At 44.5% G+C, this 25,086-nt stretch overlaps 3 protein-coding genes across 6 annotated transcripts; all 3 read left to right on the forward strand.

The window, feature by feature from the left end:
- The first annotated feature begins 104 nt into the window (after window positions 1-104).
- LOC148067852 (uncharacterized) lies at window positions 105-2,852 on the forward strand. Of its 2 annotated transcripts, none has more exons than XM_087806008.1 (9): window positions 105-200; window positions 481-521; window positions 749-821; window positions 1,007-1,036; window positions 1,111-1,210; window positions 1,281-1,395; window positions 1,967-2,025; window positions 2,087-2,161; window positions 2,421-2,852. In XM_087806008.1, the coding sequence occupies exons 2-9, from the start codon at window positions 500-502 to the stop codon at window positions 2,547-2,549; spliced, it is 603 nt and encodes a 200-aa protein (XP_087662134.1). In that variant the 5' UTR covers window positions 105-200; window positions 481-499; the 3' UTR covers window positions 2,550-2,852. The 2 variants fall into 2 exon arrangements, with proteins under 2 accessions (XP_087662134.1, XP_087662133.1); XM_087806007.1 differs by having other exon boundaries at window positions 127-227.
- A 31-nt stretch (window positions 2,853-2,883) lies between these two features.
- Window positions 2,884-11,314, forward strand: LOC148067853 (clusterin-like). Of its 2 annotated transcripts, XM_087806004.1 has the most exons (11): window positions 2,884-2,922; window positions 3,544-3,617; window positions 4,449-4,600; window positions 4,773-4,921; window positions 5,375-5,545; window positions 9,257-9,427; window positions 10,104-10,302; window positions 10,361-10,501; window positions 10,558-10,778; window positions 10,846-11,036; window positions 11,099-11,314. In XM_087806004.1, exons 3-11 carry the CDS (start codon window positions 4,486-4,488, stop codon window positions 11,109-11,111), a joined length of 1,371 nt encoding a protein of 456 aa, XP_087662130.1. In that variant the 5' UTR covers window positions 2,884-2,922; window positions 3,544-3,617; window positions 4,449-4,485; the 3' UTR covers window positions 11,112-11,314. The 2 variants fall into 2 exon arrangements, with proteins under 2 accessions (XP_087662130.1, XP_087662131.1); XM_087806005.1 differs by lacking the exon at window positions 11,099-11,314 and having other exon boundaries at window positions 10,846-11,040.
- Window positions 11,315-14,698: 3,384 nt separating this feature from the next.
- On the forward strand, window positions 14,699-23,102 carry LOC148067854 (clusterin-like). Of its 2 annotated transcripts, none has more exons than XM_087806223.1 (11): window positions 14,699-14,759; window positions 15,382-15,455; window positions 16,286-16,437; window positions 16,609-16,757; window positions 17,200-17,370; window positions 21,043-21,213; window positions 21,890-22,088; window positions 22,147-22,287; window positions 22,344-22,564; window positions 22,632-22,822; window positions 22,885-23,102. In XM_087806223.1, exons 3-11 carry the CDS (start codon window positions 16,323-16,325, stop codon window positions 22,895-22,897), a joined length of 1,371 nt encoding a protein of 456 aa, XP_087662349.1. In that variant the 5' UTR covers window positions 14,699-14,759; window positions 15,382-15,455; window positions 16,286-16,322; the 3' UTR covers window positions 22,898-23,102. The 2 variants fall into 2 exon arrangements, with proteins under 2 accessions (XP_087662349.1, XP_087662350.1); XM_087806224.1 differs by having other exon boundaries at window positions 14,744-14,759; window positions 15,382-15,506.
- Window positions 23,103-25,086: the final 1,984 nt, after the last annotated feature.

Here is a 25,086-nt window from a genome sequence, read left to right on the forward strand (position 1 = left end):
CTTAAAACGTATTAAATTTAAAATTTACTTAATTATTAAAAATGATTAAACTTCAAAAATTGGAGAAAAGCATGCCGGAAATGACATCAGCGGAAATGGAAGGACGACATAAGGCGGGGTGTTTTTTAAAATTTGTAAGATCCTCTTTTGACTGTTAAGAATCGTCGCCACTGATATTTATCCAAGGAAGGATTATTATTGTAAGGATTTGCTGGTCGGACTGAACGGTATTCTTCTGTCTTATCTGAGTTCTAATTTACGTATTATTATTTTTTTTTAAACTATTTAACACTTTTAAACCACAGTTCGTCTTTGCATGATGCATTTTATGTTAGCAATAAACGATCAAAACGACTATAACTTGACAGTTTCTAAAATAGCCGCAACTATTTTAATAATATAATAATCTGAATTCATTCATTTGACTCTTTTTGTTTCTTTTTTAAAATTTTGACTTGTATCTTGTTTTTCTTACTTCAGACACATTATTGGAATATAAATGGCATCAAAAATCCCACGAGGTGAGTATTTTTATAAATAATTTTCACTCGCGCAGTTAAAAAAACAAAATGTGCTAAAGATGTTTTGACATGATCAGCTGTTACAAGTGTGCATGTTGTATGTGCTGTTTTGATTTCTCCAGGTGTGTTTGCAGAGTTGAAGAAGACGGAAAACACAATCAAGACACATTTTTATAACCAATTTCCCGAAGGAGATCAGAGGGATTAATAAAGTCAATCTATTGCAGGTGCTGTTACTGCAACAAAACATGCTCCACAAAAAGAAGCTGCCCATAAACCGCAGAAAGAAAATGCACCAAGGTAGGACGGTGTTTATTTGAGGGGGAATAGGCAAGAAACTATTATTGACGTCTAATAACGGGAGAATAGTCTAGATAAGTGTATTTCTCTTTTGATAAGTGTGTAGCTTTTGTGTAAATAAGGTGATATTTTAGTTTTAAAAGTCACCAAGTGTGTGAGCTTTGGTCTTTGCTTGTGTCTTGCAGGAAAAATGTGGCTTCAAAAGTCTACCAAGGGTAACTGGACAGATTGATTTTGGGTATTTTAATTTGTTTTGTTAATGTTACAATTTTTTTTCCCCCCACTTTAGAGTCTCCACAAGATACGAGGTACAGGCCGAGCTGGAGGAGCAGAAGAAGAACCTGACCGCCGCCAACGAGCAGCTGCAGAGGAATCTCACCGACACTCGGGTAGAGAGGAGTGCTGATCTGGCGGCTCGACTCCAGGGATGACGTTGACAACATCATTTTTTGTCTCCAGCTGAGAGTGGATGAGCTGGAGCGGAGGGTTGTGGAGCAGGAGCAGGAGAAAGCTGAGCTGCAGAAGAACCTGAAAGACTGTTACATGCTGCTGGTGGCTGCCAAGGTTGACCCAGGTGATGCATTTCACTTTCAGATACAAATGAGTTGTCGTTTAGGATCCATCATAAGCTTATGACCACCCTTTGGTGTAGGGGTGTGTATGGCAGGAATGGAAAGATACGATATAATCGCGATACTGTAGTAACAAGTATATATTTGTAGTATTGTCGAGTACTTGACTCTGGTGTTGCAGAATTTACAGACCACATGCCTCTTGATTAAGTCGTAACTTCTTTCATTTGTTTTCAAACCAACTCGTGAATATCAATACAATTTCATCATTATTAAAAGAAATATAGCGATGTATCGCTATTTTCTGACAACCCTACTTTGGTTGACTCTATAACCAATCTTCTGATGGACCTGTGTCCTGAATGACTCATTGACTCGAGCAAAGATCAGATATGACGTCTTATCACAGTTTACTTTGGATTTGCACATTTTTCAAGATTTACACACCACAGACATCACTTCCTGTTTCCGCAGCTTAATAAACAGAAACACTGTGCGTCGGAGTAGTTAAACCCGGTCAACGGCCCGAGCAACTCGTGTCCCGTTTAAGTAAGATTCTCCTTTGGGTCAAAGTTTCAGGGGAGCAAGTCGGAGATGCCGCCCAAGAACGTGAAGCACAAAAGGAAGTCATGGTGAGTGTTCTGTAATGTCACACACGCACCGTCACATGACCTCTTGACCTCTTTTCTTTAGAGCGTCTCCGTCGATCTGCTGGACAAGATGAATGACTTCAGCAGCGTGGCTTCACAACAGCGTTCGCAGCTGCAGGTGAGTCTAGTTTTCATCGAAATGCAAGCGAGGCTGGATGTTAAATGAGGCGTCAACGCTTTCCGTTCATTCACTTTCGTTAAATAGATTTAAAAGTTTCTGAATTGGTTATGTTCATATTTATGTCATTTGCGATTGTTTATATTTCCACTTTAAACATAACTATTTAAATCTCAGGGTGAAGTCATTTCATAGTTTCTCTCTAAAACATGTATTCTGGGGTCGGAGGTCAAATTCTTAAAACCTCTTCTCTCGTCAGGAGATCAAGGACAGCATGCAAGCACTTGCCGTGGCCCGGGATCACATGACCCACGAGAGGGAGAACTTCTCTGTGGACGTCGAGGATTTGGCGAGAGCTCTGGAAGAAGCTGAAGTTGTTCTGATGTAGGAATTTAAAATGTAATGTCGGGATTGTGTAAATAAACGTTTGTATAAATTAATAAACTTCTAAATCTGAGCTTGTTTTTTTTTTACTTTAATGATAGTTTATATTTACTGCAAATATATTCTTTTTTAAAGTGAATATCAGTGCTAGTTCCTTCCCTTCCACTTTCACATGAGTTTATTTATATTTACGCTTATTGTTTTTTTTTAAAATATGAAACATTCTGTCCCCACACGACTTGGTTAATCAGACAGATGTTCAGAGCAGCAGTTTTACTTTGAAAGGATCAACAGGAAGTGGACCAATTCAGGGCAGTCCTGACCGGCTATAAAAGCAAGAGGATCAGCAGGAGGAGGTCATCTTCTGAAGCGCTGAGGTGAGTCTGCTCTTCTCTCCACTAGATGAAGGTTTTGGGTTCGCATCCTTGTCAACGCAGATGTTTGTAGTTCAGAGGCAGTTGCTGACTCATGGTGACCTCATATGAGGCGCCATCTCTGACAGTGTTGTTGGTAATGTTGACATCTGGTTTGTGTGATGATGCTGCAGTTTTGACAGTTGCACAACCAAACGTAGAAAGTGCAACAAATTGTAGGATGTTTTGACAGGTCTTAAAAAAACATTTTGAGTTTGTCTAAATGCATTTTCTTCACATGTATGTTTACATAAACATGTGTTTACAAGTGTTTTCCTTGTGTGGGTCAAGATGTTAAAGTGTGTGTTAATATGTGCAAGTGTAACACACAAACGGACAACATAAACAACAACAATCCGGTTCGGGATCAAAAAACAAAAGCCATGGACTTGATAAACAAAAACAAGCCACAGCTGTCGTCATGGCGACGCACGGAAGGTTCCAGTAGGTTTCTGGGTCGACATCTGGCGCACATTCCTTCTCTTGTATCACCAGCTGAGTCACTGGTGTTTACCGTCGACCCTCAGCACCGCGTCTTCCCGCTCGGATGCTAACGAGCTCTGACCCCCTTTCTGCTCTCTCAAGGTCCCAAGAAGGAACTGGGCCGGTCCTGCCGGAGCTGGAACACTTTGACGTTTGCTGCTTCACAGATTTGACCCGTGAGTAAGAAGATTAGAACATTTCACCCGTGAAACAACTGACTAACTGTGGTAAGTTCTGGGTGCAGAGAGAAAGTGTAGCTCTACTCCTTCTTCCGTGTAAAGTGTTTTTCTAAGCAATCTCACCAGTTTTGTTGTGACTCCAAACATTGGGATCCCAATTAGACGTTAATAAATGATGACTCAGCAGTTTAAGTAGAAAATGTAACCAGTATCCGATCGTCATTGTGTCCCCCATATTGCCATGGTCACATGACTTGACAGGAAGTGACACGATTGTTAAAAAAAAAACACACTCAAGACAAACAGTTTTGCTCACATTATGCTGGCCTGAGATGAGGATCAGCTCCTCCATATCTTAGCGTCAGAGGAGGATGATTGAGTTGTTGTCTGATGAAGACGTCGGGGGGGTCGGGGGGGATTAAGCAGAGATGATCATGTGATCGTCCAGCTGTCCGACTCTGACCCGCCGACCCGTGTGAAAAGAAGCCATGATTTGTCCTCCATCTCTGACTGAAGACGAGTTCAGAGTATTCACTGTAAAATAGTATTTTAGTCAAAAATAATGATCTTCTATCAAACAAACAATAACCAAGATAACAATAAACACAAGGCTTGGAAATAAGTCATATCATCATAAAATATAAAATATTGACTAAACAATTACTAGTAAAATTATTAAAAATACATGTTAAAATCAAATTTAAATCATAATAAATCAAGGAAGTACCTGAAGAAATAAAGGAATTTATTTTTCTTTTCTATATATTTGACGTCGTACTATAGTAAAGCCGAGCTCTGTGACCTCTGACCTTATCACATGACCTCCAGGTATCACCGTCACCTGCTGACTGAGCGGTCAGAGAAGATGCTGATGATGGTGTTGATGATGAAGAAGAGGGGAGTCAAGTATCTGGCAGTGGCGGCCATTTTCCTCGCGTCGGTCGGCGCCATCGCCCCCCCGACCAAAGAAGACCTGAACGGTGAGTCCGTTCTCTTCTCCTCTCTCGTCCGTTTCTTCTCTCCTCCCCTCATCCTTTATTTATGTAACGCTGACCGTTGTTTGCCCTCTTTTCTCTTTCTTTCCTGTTTTTTTTAACTCCCTGGACTAGTGCCACTGTTCTTCTGTTCTGATGATCTTCCGTGTCTTCTCAGACATCTCTGTGCGAGGAGAGAAGTTTGTGGACGAGCAGGTCGAGAACGCCGTGAATGGAGTGAAGGAGATGAAGGAGGTGATGGAGAAGTCTGAGCAGGAGCGACAGAAGTTTCTGGAGCAGCTGGAAGAAACCAGACAGAAGAAGGAGGTGAAAAACTGAGACACAAAAATAACTTAAACGTTTAACTTTAGTGAAAACTCTCCTGACTCTCAAATGTTGACGTCTTCCTCTCCAAGATCCATGGTCCCTCATCATGACCATGTTTTCAACTTTCTTTATAAAGTTGCTCTGAAATCTGGGCGAACGAGAGGTTACGAGAGCGGAGTCCATTATGATGTAATAATGGCTTCACTCCTCCTCTAGGCATCTGTAATCTCTCAGCGCTTTTTTTATACAACGAGTCCCTTGGAGGTGTAGACATCCAGGATTGATGACGCGTGGTGACAAACATCCATGCTTGACCAATCACAGCAGAGTGGATGTGGTTATGGTTTCAGTGGGCGGGGCTTAATCATTTTCTAGTATAAATAGAGTTTTTTACAAACATTTGTTGAACTTATAAGAAATCTATCAAATGTAATGTCCCTTGTCCGCCTGCAGGAGGCGCTGCGCGCGGCGGAGGAGAAGGAGGCGGAGCTGGAGCGGCAGCAGGACGTCTGCAATGAAACCACCAGAGCTCTGTGGGAAGAATGCAAACCGTGCCTGAGGAGGAGCTGCGTCAAGTTCTACTCCAAGACCTGCAGCAGCGGCTCAGCGCTGGTGGGACGTCAGGTGAGCGCACTCTCTAGAGCGCCGCCTGCTGGTGGTTAGTAGTTAGAACCTGAACAAACTATTCAAAATGACCGGATTAGAAAGAAGAAACCTGAATACAAGATCGTGAGGTTAGGGTTGTAATATTATTTAGATAGATAAAACTTTATTTAAACACAATTTAAACAAGCGGTTTATTCCATCGATCATCATGGGAAATGTACGTTCGATCGTGAATAAAACGGACGAGCTTGCTGCGCTGACCCGGCATAACAGAGATTTCCGTGAGAGCAGCCTTCTATGTTTCACGGAGACCTGGCTGACTGAGAAGACCCCGGACTCTATTGTTTCGCTGGAGGGGTTCAAGATGGTTTGTGCGGACCGGGACATGGACGGAAAGAGGAGAGGAGGAGGAGTGGCGGTGTTTATTAATGAGAGATGGAGCGATCCCGCGCATGTCTCCATTAAAGAAAAAGTGTGCACTAAGGACATAGAGTTTGTTGCGGTGGGCATCCGCCCGTATTACATCCCGAGGGAGTTCTCACATGTGATTGTGTTCACTGTGTACATTCCTCCCTCTGCGGACGCAGCCGCAGCGAGCGAGAGGCTGAGCGCCTCAGTGTCGGACCTGCAGCTCAAACACCCGAACTCTCTCCTGCTCATAAACGGGGATTTTAACCATGCCTCACTCTCCTCCATTCTTCCCACCTTAACACAATATGTGAAGTGCCACACCCGGGAGGAATAGACTCTGAACCTTTTGTATGCAAATGTAAAAGGTGCTTACACCTCCACCCCCTACCCCCCCTCGGCCGCTCTGATCACAACCTGATAGTCTGCGACCTGAATACACTCCCATGGTGAGGAGGCAGCCTGCACAGAAAAGAACTGTTAAGATGTGGAATGATGAAGCCAAGGAGAGGCTGAGGGACTGCTTTGAGTCTACAGACTGGAGCGTGTTCTCTCATGGTGATGACATCGACACCTTCAATGACCATTCCACGGATTACATAAAGTTCTGTGAGGGCAACGTCACGCCGACCCGCAAGGTGCGGTGCTTTGCCAACACCAAGCCATGGGTGACCCCTCAACTTCAAGTTCTGCTGAACAAGAAGAAGAGGGTGTTTGCTTCAGGGAGCAGAGAGGAGCTTAAAGAGGTCCAGCGAGAACTCAAGAAGGCGATCGGGATGGCCAAGGAGGAATACAAGAGGAAACTGGAGGAGTAACTGGCGCAGGAAAAACACAAGGGATGTGTGGAAAGGCCTGAAGAACATCTCAGGTCATGGCCAGAGTGGAGCCAGAGCCACAGCAGGGGGAGACCAAAGATGGGCCACTGAACTTAACCAGTATTTCAACAGTTTTGATCAGGGCCCCCCTCCCCTCTCCACCTCTGCCCCCCACTCTTCACAAAGCTGTTTTTCCTCTGCTTCAGCCCCCTCCCCCCAACTGTTCTCACCTCCAAGCCACCTTTCTCCCCCCCAACACGCCCTACTGCCTCAGCTGCCCAACCCCCCACAGCCACCTCTCTCTGTTACATCTGAACAGGTGAGGAGAGAATTAAGGCGACTGAAGATCAGGAAAGCTGCTGGACCAGATGGACTCAGCCCCAGACTGCTCAGGGACTGTGCTGATCAACTTTGTGAGTTGGTCACACACATCTTCAACCTGAGCCTCAAACTGGAGAAGGTCCCGGTCCAGTGGAAGACCTCCTGTGTGGTTCCGGTTTCCAAGGCGGTGCACGCGAAGGAGCCAAGCCACTTCAGACCAGTCGCCCTGACCTCCCATCTGATGAAGACCTTGGAGAGGCTGGTACTCCGCCATCTACGCACGACGGCGAGCTCTGCGTTGGATCCGCTGCAGTTCGCCTACAGGCCAAAGATGGGGGTGGCTGACGCCGTAATCTACCTGCAGCACCGGGCACTGACTCATCTGGAAGCCGCCGGTAGCACTGTGAGAGTCATGTTTTTTGACTTCTCAAGTACTTTCAACACCATCCAGCCGGCGCTGCTAAGGAAGAAGATGGAGGACGCAGGAGTTGGGATACAGCTGGCAGCATGGACGATGGACTACCTCACCAACAGGCCGCAGTATGTGAGGCTGCAGGACTGCAGGTCTGAGGTGACCATCTGCAGCACCGGGGTGCCTCAAGGGACAGTGCTGTCACCTTTCCTTTTTTTCCTCTACACGGCGGACTTTACCTATGACTCCAGCAGCTGTCACCTCCAGAAGTTTTCCGGCGATTCGGCCATTGTGGGCTGCGTGTCTGGGGGGGGCGAGCTGGAGTACAGGTCAGTCATCAAGGACTTTGTTGACTGGTGTGAGAGCAACTACCTTTGCTTAAACACCGTATGACAAGGGAGATGGTGATAGACTTCAGGAAAAAGTCCCCACCACATCAACCGGTGAGCATCCAGGGCTCGGACATTGAGCTGGTGGACAGCTTCAAATACCTGGGTGTTCACCTCAACAATAAACTGAACTGGTCCACACATATCAACGCCGTGTATAAGAAGGGCCGAAGTCGCCTCCACCTCATGGGGAGACTGAGGTCCTTCGGAGTGTGCAGACCACTATTAAGGACCTTCTACGACTCCGTGGTAGCCTCTGCTATCCACTACGCTGTGGTCTGCTGGGGAGCAGGCAGCACGGACCGGGACAGGAAGAGACTGAACAGGCTGGTCACGAGGGCCGGCTCGGTGGAGGAGGTGGGAGAGAGGAGGACACTCTCCAGACTATCTTCCATCAGGGACAACACTCTCCACCCACTGCACCTGACCGTGGAGGAGCTGGCCAGCTCCTTCAGTGGCAGGCTCAGGCACCCCCAGTGTAGGACGGGGCGTTATAGAAGGTCCTTCATCCCAACTGGTGTCAGGATATTTAACTCTCTACTTTAAATATCCTGATGCTAATCCGTAGCGTGTTTTTCTTCTCGTGTGTTTTATTTTATTTTTTGTTTTTATTTTAATTTTATTTTATTTTATTCTATTTTATTTTGTTAATAGTGTTAAATTTCTAATTTTGTAAATAATTTGTATATTTTTAAGATCGTTTTTATTTTATTTTGTATTATCTCTTTTATTATTTCTTTTTTCCTTGCACTTTATTTTATTTTTTTTCAACTGCGGTTGTAAAAGTGTGTTTCCCCTCTGGGGATGAATAAAGATTTTCTATTATATTCTATTCTATTCCATTCTAAAATCAAAGCCTAAGAAACAACAGAACAAATATATTCGAGACGTATTTAACCAATTTTCTTGTCAAAAGGTGACTTGATGGTTTAAATTTTCCAATTCTAGCGGTAAAATAATATTGTCGTTAATTTGTTAAGTAAAACTAATAATACAATACAAAAATATATATGAGTTAATAATAATTTCAAGTTAAATATGCAATATTTTATTAGTTACAGAAACCAGCTGAAAAAAATTAAAAAGTGTTTTTTAATTTAACACAATATTAAATTGTTTTGAATATGTTAATGAAATAATTTGTAAATGGTTTCTGTAAGTAGGTCAACTTTTATGAAGTGTTTGTAATATCCACAAGAGGGCGCCCTCACCCACACCAGTCACTACATTAACGCAACAATTAAAATTTGTTTGTCGCATTAACATAAAGTGTCAATTTTGATTTAGTAATTACTGTCAATTCAAAGATGTAATGTTTGTAACTGACACGAGAGAAAGTCGAAAACGTCTCGGCATGTTGAGATAAACTTGCGTCTCCGGGCAGCTGGAGGAGGTCCTGAACAGAACCTCGCCCTTCTCCATCTGGATCAACGGGGGGAAGATCACGGACCTGCAGCGCGAGGATCGGCGACAGAACCAGGAGCTGCAGCAGCTGCAGGACAGATACTCCGTCATGGCTGATGGTGTGGACGGCGTCGTGTCAGACAGTATGAAGGTCAGTGGAGGTCATAGATATTTTGATTATTTATTTTGATACAATATATTGTGATACTGTAGTAACAAAGTTGTGTTTGTAGTATTGTCGACTACTTGACTCTGGTGTTGCAGTATTTACAGACCACATGACTCTTGACAAGGCGTAACTGCTTTCATTTGTTTTGAAACCAAAATATGTCCAAACATCAGCTTTAAAAGCTAGAGTCACTGTAACCTCTCGTCCTCAGTTATTGCCAGGATTTCATTCTCCCTTTAGCTCAAAGGAAGTTATGACTGCTGCCATCTAGCGGTTGGAAATTTAATCGCAACAAAAAACATGATACGATGTAAATATCTGCCATTAATTGTAAATAAAAATCTGACTATTTTATTTTACACTTAATTTAAATACAAATCATATAGTGCAGTTTTTTCACAATCACGATGTATTGGTGTATCGATATTTTCTCACACCCCTAGTATCCTCTCGTCCTCAGTCAACACTGGGATTTCATTGTTGCTTTAGCTGTGGTTGTAATGACTGCTGCTGTAAATCATAAAATAAATGTAAACAATTTAAATGATTTTAAATCCTTAAATAAAATAACTTATATATTGCTGTTGAACATCGATGAAGTATCAAATATATTGCGATATTTAAGTATGTGTATTTTCTTCTCACACACCTACACCAGGTGGCGCAGCACGTCCACTCCAGCCCGCTCTCGTTCCCCATGCCGTCGTTTTTCACCACCTTGTATCGGCGCCGCAGAAGCATCTCTCCGTTCTTCCAGGACCCGTTCCACGGCTTCCAGAACCTCTTCACTCCCTTCCTGAACCGGGACTTCTTGGGCTCGCTGGACTCCAACCTGGGCGGGGCCGCCCAGAACGAGGGTATGTCTGCGGGTGTCATGCCGTGACCTCAGGTTTAAACTGTGGTTTGTGGGGTCAGACGGAGAGGTCGACGAGGACGTGGTCATCACCAGGCCGTTCGGGGACGGCAAGATGACCTGCAGGGAGATCCGACGCAACTCGGCCGGGTGTCTGCGGTTCAAAGACGAGTGCGAGAAGTGTCGCGCCATCGAGCACGTCGGTGAGTCGCGAACGCATCAGTGCGGTCCGGTCGTCAACGCTGGTTCTGTCCCCCAGACTGCGACGGGAAGAAGCCTCTAGAGGCGCCGCTGAGGCACGAGCTGGAGGAGGCCCTGGCGACGGCCGAGCGCTTCACGCGTCACTACGACGACGTCCTGAAGGAGTTCGAGCAGAAGATGTTGTCCACCTCGTCGCTGCTGGACCTGTTCAACGGACAGTTCGGGTGGGTGTCCTCGCTCGCCAACAACACTCGTGACAGCCTCTTCTCCGTCCAGGGGGTACGTATGGGGCGCCATCGCAACAGCCCCTCACCCTCCATGATATGGGAACTTCCTGATCCTGCAGGTGACCTACAGAGACCCGGAGCCCGACGAGCCCACCATGGAGAAGAAGTCGACCCAGACCGACGTGTCCGTGCAGATCTTCGACTCTCCTCCGATGAACTTCAGCGTCCCGGACAACCTTCCCTGGACCGACCCCAAGTTCCCAGAGGTGGTGGCCCAGAAGGCTCTGGACCGCTACAAGGAGAGCAGCGTGTAAGTGTCCAGAACCAGAACCACAACTTGGACCACCTTAGATATCAAGTCTTCTGTTCCAGGGTTCTCAAGTGAAGTCCAGGCATCAGGGAACTCTCAAAGTCCCTCACGGCTACACGCAGTCGCCCTGTAGAGTCCTGCTCCTGTAGACCAGATCTTTGCACTGACATCATAACCAAAGACTGACCCAGTTCCTCCTCCGCTGACAACAGCAGGCTTCAGCTCCAACCATTAAAACCTGCTCAGAATCTTCAAAATAAAGGTGTTCAATTGACAAATATCTGGCGTCACTTCCTGAATGTGATCATTCTTAATACTAATCCAGAGAAGTTTTAAACACACGTATACAGTTTTGTATTTTTATGGAAGTATGTCGGTTTAAATTTTTAATTTATATTAAATTATTGTTTTTATTATAAATGTTGCAGTTTTTAATTTTAATTTTAATAATTAAAAAATAATAATAATAGTTATATATATTTTACTTCTAACTCATTTAAATTCAATATTAAAAATGTTAACAGTGGTAACAGGCAATACCAATAGAATATCAAGCTACTTCATCAATTAATATCTCAGCCAATCATGAGATTGATGACGTAGAATCAGTTTCATTCAGTTAGTATCCAGACAATGTGTCGACTTTGTTTTGACGTCTTACGTCTCAAAAAGCTAACATAACATAACATCGTTTTAATTTAACATTTCAAAATTTGAAAGTGTCATTATTTTTTTTATTCAAATGTGTTTTTTTAAGCATTTAAAAAAAAAAAGACATGCGACAATAACTTGATAACTTTTTCAGTTTTTAAACAAAAAAACAACATTAATTTGATTCTGTTATTTGTTTATTTTATTATTATTTTTAAATACATGTTAATCAATTAATTAAAACGATTAAATATTCTTCAATTATTTTCTTGTTGTTGAATCGCCGTGAACTTCACGTGACTGTCCTACTGACGCATGATAGGCTGAAAGTTAAAGTAGCTCGGAAAGCTTTTGGTTTTGTCTCGTTATATTATACATTTAAAATAAAAGAATAATAAAAAGATTGATTAGCAAATGTATCTTTGAATTATTGAAATTAGAATCTTCAGTTCTGTGTAAAAAAAAAAGTATCACACAGTGGCCACTAGAGGGAGTAAGGCTTCAGTAAAAGTAACGGAGGTGAAACAAACACTGGTTTCCAGATTGAAGTGAAAAATCACGTCTTAAAGCTTCTAATTTCACATGAAAGACAAAATAGTTCAAAGTGCATTCGGTCCTCAGAACAGTCCGGCGGACTCGTATCTGAAGGTACCAGACGAGAGAAAGGCATAAGAAAAAGAGACGCTCTGGAAGAACTGAGACGTTCAGACGGTTGCTACGATCAAATGTGTCCGTGCGGATCTCCGTCCACACTTGCATAGTTGTGTTCTCCACTGGACCGCGAGTTCTTCATGAGTGGGTCGCTGTTCAAACCTTCCAGGAGGGAACGCCTTCTAGGACAGGGTAGGGGGGGTCGATCAGTCCATTTGGCTTTTTAGGTTCAACACACACCTGCACACGCACACAGAGGACAGCGGGAAGGAGTCACGTGACCACAAGCGAAAGCAGTGTTGGCGCCTCCTGCAGGATTACGAGAGGAGTTTCACCAAACTCACGAAAAAAGCCACCTGTTCATCGGCGACCCGTCCTCGTGGTGTCGGACAAAACACGTCTTCACACCAGGGCGTGACGGACGAATGTGTGGAAATTTAGGGCTTTTTCTTACAGAAGCGATTGTCGGATTCTTCTCAGGAGTTTGGCGTTAATGAGTAAAATACATGTGCGGGTCTTAATCATTAAAGGGGATATTCTTTAATTAATTCATACAAATGTGCTATACGTGCTATGCTTATATAACTGCAGTGCTATGCAACATTCTGTTTTCTGGAAAACTACTGAGGTGAACAAACACACGAACATTGCGACTCAGCCCCGACACTGCACCGAAGGATCCGAGGTCAACGAGAGGAACCTCCCTGTTTCACAACCATCGGCATGTCAGTTGATAACGGCACCCTGGTAACCGTCAGAACAGGAACATAACAATTAGACTTGGGGCCTGCCACCGAGAGACACCAATGGACCCACCCGTAAGGGGGAGCAACGGCGAAGGAAGCATCCAAGTGCTCCAACCAGGCCGCGTATCGCTAAACAACGCCCGCCTGCATCTTTGACTTTGACCAATGTTAATCTCAAGATTCTCGTACAAAACGAGTCTGCGCACTCTGCTTAGGTATCCTTTTTGGAACATCAGCTCACCTGAGAGGTTGTTCCGTTTAGGTCCGTGCACGTTGGACTGCCGGCATATATCTGCTCTTACGCTTGAAATAAAGCATTTTGTTTTTAACCTTTTAAAATTCTCCGACTGCCTGATTTCCAAATTCACAACAAACATTGGTAGCAGAGGATGGTTTGATAACGATCGAACGGACCGAGGACTCGACTCAAAGATCGGCGTCCCGTCCAGACGGAGTCGGAACGAGCCAGAAGGCCAGCCGAAGTCCGGAGAGGATTCTGCCCATACTCGGGAACTTGATCACCAGAGCTCTACTAAAAGAGGTAAGCAGAAACCTGTTATAATCAAATTGTGATTTACACACCACAGACATCACTTCCTGTTTCCGCAGCTTAATAAACAGAAACACTGTGCGTCGGAGTAGTTAAACCCGGTCAACGGCCCGAGCAACTCGTGTCCAGTTTAAGTAAGATTCTCCTTTGGGTCAAAGTTTCAGGGGAGCAAGTCGGAGATGCCGCCCAAGAACGTGAAGCACAAAAAGAAGTCATGGTGAGTGTTCTGTCACACACGCACCATCACATGACCTCTTGACCTCTTTTCTTTAGAGCGTCTCCGTCGATCTGCTGGACAAGATGAATGACTTCAGCAGCGTGGCTTCACAACAGCGTTCGCAGCTGCAGGTGAGTCTAGTTTTCATCGAAATGCAAGCGAGGCTGGATGTTAAATGAGGCGTCAACGCTTTCCGTTTATTCACTTTCGTTAAATAGATTTAAAAGTTTCTGAATTGGTTATGTTCATATTTATGTCATTTGCGATTGTTTATATTTCCACTTTAAACATAACTATTTAAATCTCAGGGTGAAGTCATTTCATAGTTTCTCTCTAAAACATGTATTCTTGGGTCGGAGGTCAAATTCTTAAAACCTCTTCTCTCGTCAGGAGATCAAGGACAGCATGCAAGCACTTGCCGTGGCCCGGGATCACATGACCCACGAGAGGGAGAACTTCTCTGTGGACGTCGAGGATTTGGCGAGAGCTCTGGAAGAAGCTGAAGTTGTTCTGATGTAGGAATTTAAAATGTAATGTCGGGATTGTGTAAATAAACATTTGTATAAATTAATAAACTTCTAAATCTGAGCTTTTTTTTTTTTTTACTTGAATGATGTATATGAATATGAATGTTTATATTTACTGCAAATATATTATTTTTTAAAGTGAATATCAGTGCTAGTTTCTTCCCTTCCACTTTCACATGAGTTTATTTATATTTACGCTTATTGTTTTGTTTTTAAATATGAAACATTCTGTCCCCACACGACTTGGTTAATCAGACAGATGTTCAGAGCAGCAGTTTTACTTTGAAAGGATCAACAGGAAGTGGACCAATTCAAGGCAGTCCTGACCGGCTATAAAAGCAAGAGGATCAGCAGGAGGAGGTCATCTTCTGAAGCGCTGAGGTGAGTCTGCTCTTCTCTCCACTAGATGAAGGTTTTGGGTTCGCATCCTTGTCAACGCAGATGTTTTTAGTTCAGAGGCAGTTGCTGACTCATGGTGACCTCATATGAGGCGCCATCTTTGACAGTGTTGTTGGTAATGTTGACATCTGGTTTGTGTGATGATGCTGCAGTTTTGACAGTTGCACAACCAAACGTAGAAAGTGCAACAAATTGTAGGATGTTTTGACAGGTCATTAAAAAAACATTTTGAGTTTGTCTAAATGCATTTTCTTCACATGTATGTTTACATAAACATGTGTTTACAAGTGTTTTCCTTGTGTGGGTCAAGATGTTAAAGTGTGTGTTAATATGTGCAAGTGTAACACACAAACGGACAACATAAACAACAACAATCCGGTTCGGGATCAAAAAACAAAAGCCATGGACTTGATAAACAAAAACAAGCCACAGCTGTCGTCATGGCGACGCACGGAAGGTTCCAGTAGGTTTCTGGGTCGACATCTGGCGCACATTCCTTCTCTTGTATCACCAGCTGAGTCACTGGTGTTTACCGTCGACCCTCAGCACCGCGTCTTCCCGCTCGGATGCTAACGAGCTCTGACCCCCTTTCTGCTCTCTCAAGGTCCCAAGAAGGAACTGGGCCGGTCCTGCCGGAGCTGGAACACTTTGACGTTTGCTGCTTCACAGATTTGACCCGTGAGTAAGAAGATTAGAACATTTCACCCGTGAAACAACTGACTAACTGTGGTAAGTTCTGGGTGCAGAGAGAAAGTGTAGCTCTACTCCTTCTTCCGTGTAAAGTGTTTTTCTAAGCAATCTCACCAGTTTTGTTGTGACTCCAAACATTGGGATCCCAATTAGACGTTAATAAATGATGACTCAGCAGTTTAAGTAGAAAATGTAACCAGTATCCGATCGTCATTGTGTCCCCCATATTGCCATGGTCACATGACTTGACAGGAAGTGACACGATTGTTAAAAAAAAACACACTCAAGACAAACAGTTTTGCTCACATTATGCTGGCCTGAGATGAGGATCAGCTCCTCCATATCTTAGCGTCAGAGGAGGATGATTGAGTTGTTGTCTGATGAAGACATCGAGGGGGTGGGATTAAGCAGAGATGATCATGTGATCGTCCAGCTGTCCGACTCTGACCCGCCGACCCGTGTGAAAAGAAGCCATGATTTGTCCTCCATCTCTGACTGAAGACGAGTTCAGAGTATTCACTGTAAAATAGTATTTTAGTCAAAAATAATGATCTTCTATCAAACAAACAATAACCAAGATAACAATAAACACAAGGCTTGGAAATAAGTCATATCATCATAAAATACTCAGAAAAATATTGACTAAACAATTACTAGTAAAATTATTAAAAATACATGTTAAAATCAAATTTAAATCATAATGAATCAAGGAAGTACCTGAAGAAATAAAGGAATTTATTTTTCTTTTCTATATATTTGACGTCGTACTATAGTAAAGCCGAGCTCTGTGACCTCTGACCTTATCACGTGACCTCCAGGTATCACCGTCACCTGCTGACTGAGCGGTCAGAGAAGATGCTGATGATGGTGTTGATGATGAAGAAGAGGGGAGTCAAGTATCTGGCAGTGGCGGCCATTTTCCTCGCGTCGGTCGGCGCCATTGCCCCCCCGACCAAAGAAGACCTGAACGGTGAGTCCGTTCTCTTCTCCTCTCTCGTCCGTTTCTTCTCTCCTCCCCTCATCCTTTATTTATGTAACGCTGACCGTTGTTTGCCCTCTTTTCTCTTTCTTTCCTGTTTTTTTAACTCCCTGGACTAGTGCCACTGTTCTTCTGTTCTGATGATCTTCCGTGTCTTCTCAGACATCTCTGTGCGAGGAGAGAAGTTTGTGGACGAGCAGGTCGAGAACGCCGTGAATGGAGTGAAGGAGATGAAGGAGGTGATGGAGAAGTCTGAGCAGGAGCGACAGAAGTTTCTGGAGCAGTTGGAAGAAACCAGACAGAAGAAGGAGGTGAAAAACTGAGACACAAAAATAACTTAAACGTTTAACTTTAGTGAAAACTCTCCTGACTCTCATATGTTGACGTCTTCCTCTCCAAGATCCATGGTCCCTCATCATGACCATGTTTTCAACTTACTATATAAAGTTGCTCTGAAATCTGGGCGAACGAGAGGTTACGAGAGCGGAGTCCATTATGATGTAATAATGGCTTCACTCCTCCTCTAGGCATCTGTAATCTCTCAGCGCTTTTTTTATACAACGAGTCCCTTGGAGGTGTAGACATCCAGGATTGATGACGCGTGGTGACAAACATCCATGCTTGACCAATCACAGCAGAGTGGGTGTGGTTATGGTTTCAGTGGGCGGGGCTTAATCATTTTCTAGTATAAATAGAGTTTTTTACAAACATTTAAGAAATCTATCAAATGTAATGTCCCTTGTCCGCCTGCAGGAGGCGCTGCGCGCGGCGGAGGAGAAGGAGGCGGAGCTGGAGCGGCAGCAGGACGTCTGCAATGAAACCACCAGAGCTCTGTGGGAAGAATGCAAACCGTGCCTGAGGAGGAGCTGCGTCAAGTTCTACTCCAAGACCTGCAGCAGCGGCTCAGCGCTGGTGGGACGTCAGGTGAGCGCACTCTCTAGAGCGCCGCCTGCTGGTGGTTAGTAGTTATAACCTGTACAAACTGTTCAAAATGACCGGATTAGAAAGAAGAAACCTGAATACAAGATCGTGAGGTTAGGGTTGTAATATTATTTAGATAGATAAAACTTTATTTAAACACAATTTAAACAAGCGGTTTATTCCATCGATCATCATGGGAAATGTACGTTCGATCGTGAATAAAACGGACGAGCTTGCTGCGCTGACCCGGCATCACAGAGATTTCCGTGAGAGCAGCCTTCTATGTTTCACGGAGACCTGGCTGACGGAGAAGAGAAGAAGATTGTTTCGCTGGAGGGGTTCAAGATGGTTCGTGCGGACCGGGACATGGACGAAAAGAGGAGAGGAGGAGGAGTGGCGGAGTTTATTAATGAGAGATGGAGCGATCCCGCGCATGTCTCCATTAAAGAAAAAGTGTGCACTAAGGACATAGAGTTTGTTGCGGTGGGCATCCGCCCGTATTACATCCCGAGGGAGTTCTCACATGTGATTGTGTTCACTGTTTACATTCCTCCCTCTGTGGACGCAGCCGCAGCGAGCGAGAGGCTGAGCGCCTCAGTGTCGGACCTGCAGCTCAAAGACCCGAACTCTCTCCTGCTCATAAACGGGGATTTTAACCATGCCTCACTCTCCTCCATTCTTCCCACCTTAACACAATACGTGAAGTGCCACACCCGGGAGGAATAGACTCTGGACCTTTTGTATGCAAATGTAAAAGGTGCTTACACCTCCACCCCCTACCCCCCCTCGGCCGCTCTGATCACAACCTGATACGTCTGCGACCTGAATACACTCCCATGGTGAGGAGGCAGCCTGCACAGAAAAGAACTGTTAAGATGTGGAATGATGAAGCCAAGGAGAGGCTGAGAGACTGCTTTGAGTCTACAGACTGGAGCGTGTTCTCTCATGGTGATGACATCGACACCTTCAATGACCATTCCACGGATTACATAAAGTTCTGTGAGGGCAACGTCACGCCGACCCGCAAGGTGCGGTGCTTTGCCAACACCAAGCCATGGGTGACCCCTCAACTTCAAGTTCTGCTGAACAAGAAGAAGAGGGTGTTTGCTTCAGGGAGCAGAGAGGAGCTTAAAGAGGTCCAGCGAGAACTCAAGAAGGCGATCAGGATGGCCAAGGAGGAATACAAGAGGAAACTGGAGGAGCAACTGGCGCAGGGCAACACAAGGGATGTGTGGAAATGCCTGAAGAACATCTCAGGTCATGGCCAGAGTGGAGCCAGAGCCACAGCAGGGGGAGACCAAAGATGGGCCATTGAACTTAACCAGTATTTCAACCGGTTTGATCAGGGCCCCCCTCCCCTCTCCACCTCTGCCCCCCACTCTTCACAAAGCTGTTTTTCCTCTGCTTCAGCCCCCTCCCCCCAACTGTTCTCACCTCCAAGCCACCTTTCTCCCCCCCAACATGCCCTACTGCCTCAGCTGCCCAACCCCCCACAGCCACCTCTCTCTGTTACATCTGAACAGGTAAGGAGAGAATTAAGGCGACTGAAGATCAGGAAAGCTGCTGGACCAGATGGACTCAGCCCCAGACTGCTCAGGGACTGTGCTGATCAACTTTGTGAGTTGGTCACACACATCTTCAACCTGAGCCTCAAACTGGAGAAGGTCCCGGTCCAGTGGAAGACCTCCTGTGTGGTTCCGGTTCCCAAGGCGGTGCACGCGAAGGAGCCAAGCCACTTCAGACCAGTCGCCCTGACCTCCCAGCTGATGAAGACCTTGGAGAGGCTGGTACTCCGCCATCTACGCACGACGGTGAGCTCTGCGTTGGATCCGCTGCAGTTCGCCTACAGGCCAAAGATGGGAGTGGTTGACGCCGTCATCTTCCTGCAGCACCGGGCACTGACTCATCTGGAAGCCGCCGGTAGCACTGTGAGAGTCATGTTTTTTGACTTCTCAAGTACTTTCAACACCATCCAGCCGGCGCTGCTAAGGAAGAAGATGGAGGACGCAGGAGTTGGGACACAGCTGGCAGCATGGACGATGGACTACCTCACCAACAGGCCGCAGTATGTGAGGCTGCAGGACTGCAGGTCTGAGGTGACCATCTGCAGCACCGGGGTGCCTCAAGGGACAGTGCTGTAACCTTTCCTTTTTTTCCTCTACACGGCGGACTTTACCTATGACTCCAGCAGCTGTCACCTCCAGAAGTTTTCGGACGACTCGGCCATTGTGGGCTGCGTGTCTGGGGGGGGCGAGCTAGAGTACAGGTCAGTCATCAAGGACTTTGTTGACTGGTGTGAGAGCAACTACCTTTGCTTAAACACCGGTAAGACAAGGGAGATGGTGATTGACTTCAGGAAAAAGTCCCCACCACATCAACCGGTGAGCATCCAGGGCTCGGACATTGAGCTGGTGGACAGCTTCAAATACCTGGGTGTTCACCTCAACAATAAACTGAACTGGTCCACACATATCAACGCCGTGTATAAGAAGGGCCGAAGTCGCCTCCACCTCATGGGGAGACTGAGGTCCTTCGGAGTGTGCAGACCACTATTAAGGACCTTCTATGACTCCGTGGTAGCCTCTGCTATCCACTACGCTGTGGTCTGCTGGGGAGCAGGCAGCACGGACCGGGACAGGAAGAGACTGAACAGGCTGGTCACGAGGGCCGGCTCGGTGGAGGAGGTGGGAGAGAGGAGGACACTCTCCAGACTATCCTCCATCAGGGACAACACTCTCCACCCACTGCACCTGACCGTGGAGGTGGCAGGCTCAGGCACCCCCAGTGTAGGACGGGGCGTTATAGAAGGTCCTTCATCCCAACTGGTGTCAGGATATTTAACTCTTTTACTCACTTTAGTGTGTTTTTCTTCTCGTGTGTTTTATTTTATTTTTTGTTTTTATTTTTATTTTATTTTATTTTATTCTATTTTATTTTGTTAATAGTGTTAAATTTCTAATTTTGTAAATAATTTGTATATTTTTAAGATCGTTTTTATTTTATTTTGTATTATCTCTTTTATTATTTCTTTTTTCCTTGCACTTTATTTTATTTTTTTTCAACTGCTGTTGTAAAAGTGTGTTTCCCCTCTGGGGATGAATAAAGATTTTCTATTCTATTCTATTCTATTCCATTCTAAAATCAAAGCCTAAGAAACAACAGAACAAATATATTCGAGACGTATTTAACCAATTTTCTTGTCAAAAGGTGACTTGATGGTTTAAATTTTCCAATTCTAGAGGTAAAATAATATTGTCGTTAATTTGTTAAGTAAAACTAATAATACAATACAAAAATATATATGAGTTAATAATAATTTCAAGTTAAATATGCAATATTTTATTAGTTACAGAAACCAGCTGAAAAAAATTAAAAAGTGTTTTTTAATTTAACACAATATTAAATTGTTTTGAATCTGTTAATGAAATAATTTGTAAATGGTTTCTGTAAGTAGGTCAACTTTTATGAAGTGTTTGTAATATCCACAAGAGGGCGCCCTCACCCACACCAGTCACTACATTAACGCAACAATTAAAATTTGTTTGTCGCATTAAAATAAAGTGTCAATTTTGATTTAGTAATTACTGTCAATTCAAAGATGTAATGTTTGTAACTGACACGAGAGAAAGTCGAAAACGTCTCGGCATGTTGAGATAAACTTGCGTCTCCGGGCAGCTGGAGGAGGTCCTGAACAGAACCTCGCCCTTCTCCATCTGGATCAACGGGGGGAAGATCACGGACCTGCAGCGCGAGGATCGGCGACAGAACCAGGAGCTGCAGCAGCTGCAGGACAGATACTCCGTCATGGCTGATGGTGTGGACGGCGTCGTGTCAGACAGTATGAAGGTCAGTGGAGGTCATAGATATTTTGATTATTTATTTTGATACAATATATTGTGATACTGTAGTAACAAAGTTGTGTTTGTAGTATTGTCGACTACTTGACTCTGGTGTTGCAGTATTTACAGACCACATGACTCTTGACAAGGCGTAACTGCTTTCATTTGTTTTGAAACCAAAATATGTCCAAACATCAGCTTTAAAAGCTAGAGTCACTGTAACCTCTCGTCCTCAGTTATTGCCAGGATTTCATTCTCCCTTTAGCTCAAAGGAAGTTATGACTGCTGCCATCTAGCGGTTGGAAATTTAATCGCAACAAAAAACATGATACGATGTAAATATCTGCCATTAATTGTAAATAAAAATCTGATTATTTTATTTTACACTTAATTTAAATACAAATCATATAGTGCAGTTTTTTCACAATCACGATGTATTGGTGTATCGATATTTTCTCACACCCCTAGTATCCTCTCGTCCTCAGTCAACACTGGGATTTCATTGTTGCTTTAGCTGTGGTTGTAATGACTGCTGCTGTAAATCATAAAATAAATGTAAACAATTTAAATGATTTTAAATCCTTAAATAAAATAACTTATATATTGCTGTTGAACATCGATGAAGTATCAAATATATTGCGATATTTAAGTATGTGTATTTTCTTCTCACACCCCTACACCAGGTGGCGCAGCACGTCCACTCCAGCCCGCTCTCGTTCCCCATGCCGTCGTTTTTCACCACCTTGTATCGGCGCCGCAGAAGCATCTCTCCGTTCTTCCAGGACCCGTTCCACGGCTTCCAGAACCTCTTCACTCCCTTCCTGAACCGGGACTTCTTGGGCTCGCTGGACTCCAACCTGGGCGGGGCCGCCCAGAACGAGGGTATGTCTGCGGGTGTCATGCCGTGACCTCAGGTTTAAACTGTGGTTTGTGGGGTCAGACGGAGAGGTCGACGAGGACGTGGTCATCACCAGGCCGTTCGGGGACGGCAAGATGACCTGCAGGGAGATCCGACGCAACTCGGCCGGGTGTCTGCGGTTCAAAGACGAGTGCGAGAAGTGTCGCGCCATCGAGCACGTCGGTGAGTCGCGAACGCATCGGTGCGGTCCGGTCGTCAACGCTGGTTCTGTCCCCCAGACTGCGACGGGAAGAAGCCTCTAGAGGAGCCGCTGAGGCACGAGCTGGAGGAGGCCCTGGCGATGGCCGAGCGCTTCACGCGTCACTACGACGACGTCCTGAAGGAGTTCGAGCAGAAGATGTTGTCCACCTCGTCGCTGCTGGACCTGTTCAACGGACAGTTCGGGTGGGTGTCCTCGCTCGCCAACAACACTCGTGACAGCCTCTTCTCCGTCCAGGGGGTACGTATGGGGCGCCATCGCAACAGCCCCTCACCCTCCATGATATGGGAACTTCCTGATCCTGCAGGTGACCTGCAGAGACCCGGAGCCCGACGAGCCCACCATGGAGAAGAAGTCGACCCAGACCGACGTGTCCGTGCAGATCTTCGACTCTCCTCCGATGAACTTCAGCGTCCCGGACAACCTTCCCTGGACCGACCCCAAGTTCCCAGAGGTGGTGGCCCAGAAGGCTCTGGACCGCTACAAGGAGAGCAGCGTGTAAGTGTCCAGAACCAGAACCACAACTTGGACCACCTTAGATATCAAGTCTTCTGTTCCAGGGTTCTCAAGTGAAGTCCAGGCATCAGGGAACTCTCAAAGTCCCTCACGGCTACACGCAGTCGCCCTGTAGAGTCCTGCTCCTGTAGACCAGATCTTTGCACTGACGTCATAACCAAAGACTGACCCAGTTCCTCCTCCGCTGACAACAGCAGGCTTCAGCTCCAACCATTAAAACCTGCTCAGAATCTTCAAAATAAAGGTGTTCAATTGACAAATATCTGGCGTCACTTCCTGAATGTGATCATTCTTAATACTAATCCAGAGAAGTTTTAAACACACGTATACAGTTTTGTATTTTTATGGAAGTATGTCGGTTTAAATTTTTAATTTATATTAAATTATTGTTTTTATTATAAATGTTGCAGTTTTTAATTTTAATTTTAATAATTAAAAAATAATAATAATAGTTATATATATTTTACTTCTAACTCATTTAAATTCAATATTAAAAATGTTAACAGTGGTAACAGGCAATACCAATAGAATATCAAGCTACTTCATCAATTAATATCTCAGCCAATCATGAGATTGATGACGTAGAATCAGTTTCATTCAGTTAGTATCCAGACAATGTGTCGACTTTGTTTTGACGTCTTACGTCTCAAAAAGCTAACATAACATAACATCGTTTTAATTTAACATTTCAAAATTTGAAAGTGTCATTATTTTTTTTATTCAAATGTGTTTTTTTAAGCATTTAAAAAAAAAAAGACATGCGACAATAACTTGATAACTTTTTCAGTTTTTAAACAAAAAAACAACATTAATTTGATTCTGTTATTTGTTTATTTTATTATTATTTTTAAATACATGTTAATCAATTAATTAAAACGATTAAATATTCTTCAATTATTTTCTTGTTGTTCTGGACCTGAATCGCCGTGAACTTCACGTGACTGTCCTACTGACGCATGATAGGCTGAAAGTTAAAGTAGCTCGGAAAGCTTTTGGTATTGTCTCGTTATATTATACATTTAAAATAAAAGAATGATAAAAAGATTGATTAGCAAATGTATCTTTGAATTATTGAAATTAGAATCTTCAGTTCTGTGTAAAAAAAAGTATCACACAGTGGCCACTAGAGGGAGTAAGGCTTCAGTAAAAGTAACGGAGGTGAAACAAACACTGGTTTCCAGATTGAAGTGAAAAATCACGTCTTAAAGCTTCTAATTTCACATGAAAGACAAAATGGTTCAAAGTGCATTCGGTCCTCAGAACAGTCCGGCGGACTCGTATCTGAAGGTACCAGACGAGAGAAAGGCATAAGAAAAAGAGACGCTCTGGAAGAACTGAGACGTTCAGACGGTTGCTACGATCGAAAGTGTCCGTGCGGATCTCCGTCCACACTTGCATAGTTGTGTTCTCCACTGGACCGCGAGTTCTTCATGAGTGGGTCGCTGTTCAAACCTTCCAGGAGGGAACGCCTTCTAGGACAGGGTAGGGGGGGTCGATCAGTCCATTTGGCTTTTTAGGTTCAACACACACCTGCACACGCACACAGAGGACAGCGGGAAGGAGTCACGTGACCACAAGCGAAAGCAGTGTTGGCGCCTCCTGCAGGATTACGAGAGGAGTTTCACCAAACTCACGAAAAAAGCCACCTGTTCATCGGCGACCCGTCCTCGTGGTGTCGGACAAAACACGTCTTCACACCAGGGCGTGACGGACTAATGTGTGGAAATTTAGGGCTTTTTCTTTCAGAAACGATTGTCGGATTCTTCTCAGGAGTTTGGCGTTAATGAGTAAAATACATGTGCGGGTCTTAATCATTAAAGGGGATATTCTTTAATTAATTCATACAAATGTGCTATACGTGCTATGCTTATATAACTGCAGTGCTATGCAACATTCTGTTTTCTGGAAAACTACTGAGGTGAACAAACACACTAACATTGCGACTCAGCCCCGACACTGCACCGAAGGATCTGAGGTCAACGAGAGGAACCTCCCTGTTTCACAACCATCCCCGCCTGCATCTTTGACTTTGACCAATGTTAATCTCAAGATTCTCGTACAAAACGAGTCTGCGCACTCTGCTTAGGTATCCTTTTTGGAACATCAGCTCACCTGAGAGGTTGTTCCGTTTATGTCCGTGCACGTTGGACTGCCGGCATATATCTGCTCTTACGCTTGAAATAAAGCATTTTGTTTTTAACCTTTTAAAATTCTCCGACTGCCTGATTTTCAAATTCACAACAGCG

This window comes from Callionymus lyra, chromosome 13 (assembly GCF_982586985.1).
Source record: "Callionymus lyra chromosome 13, fCalLyr1.hap1.1, whole genome shotgun sequence".
Taxonomy (NCBI): Eukaryota; Metazoa; Chordata; class Actinopteri; order Syngnathiformes; family Callionymidae; genus Callionymus; species Callionymus lyra.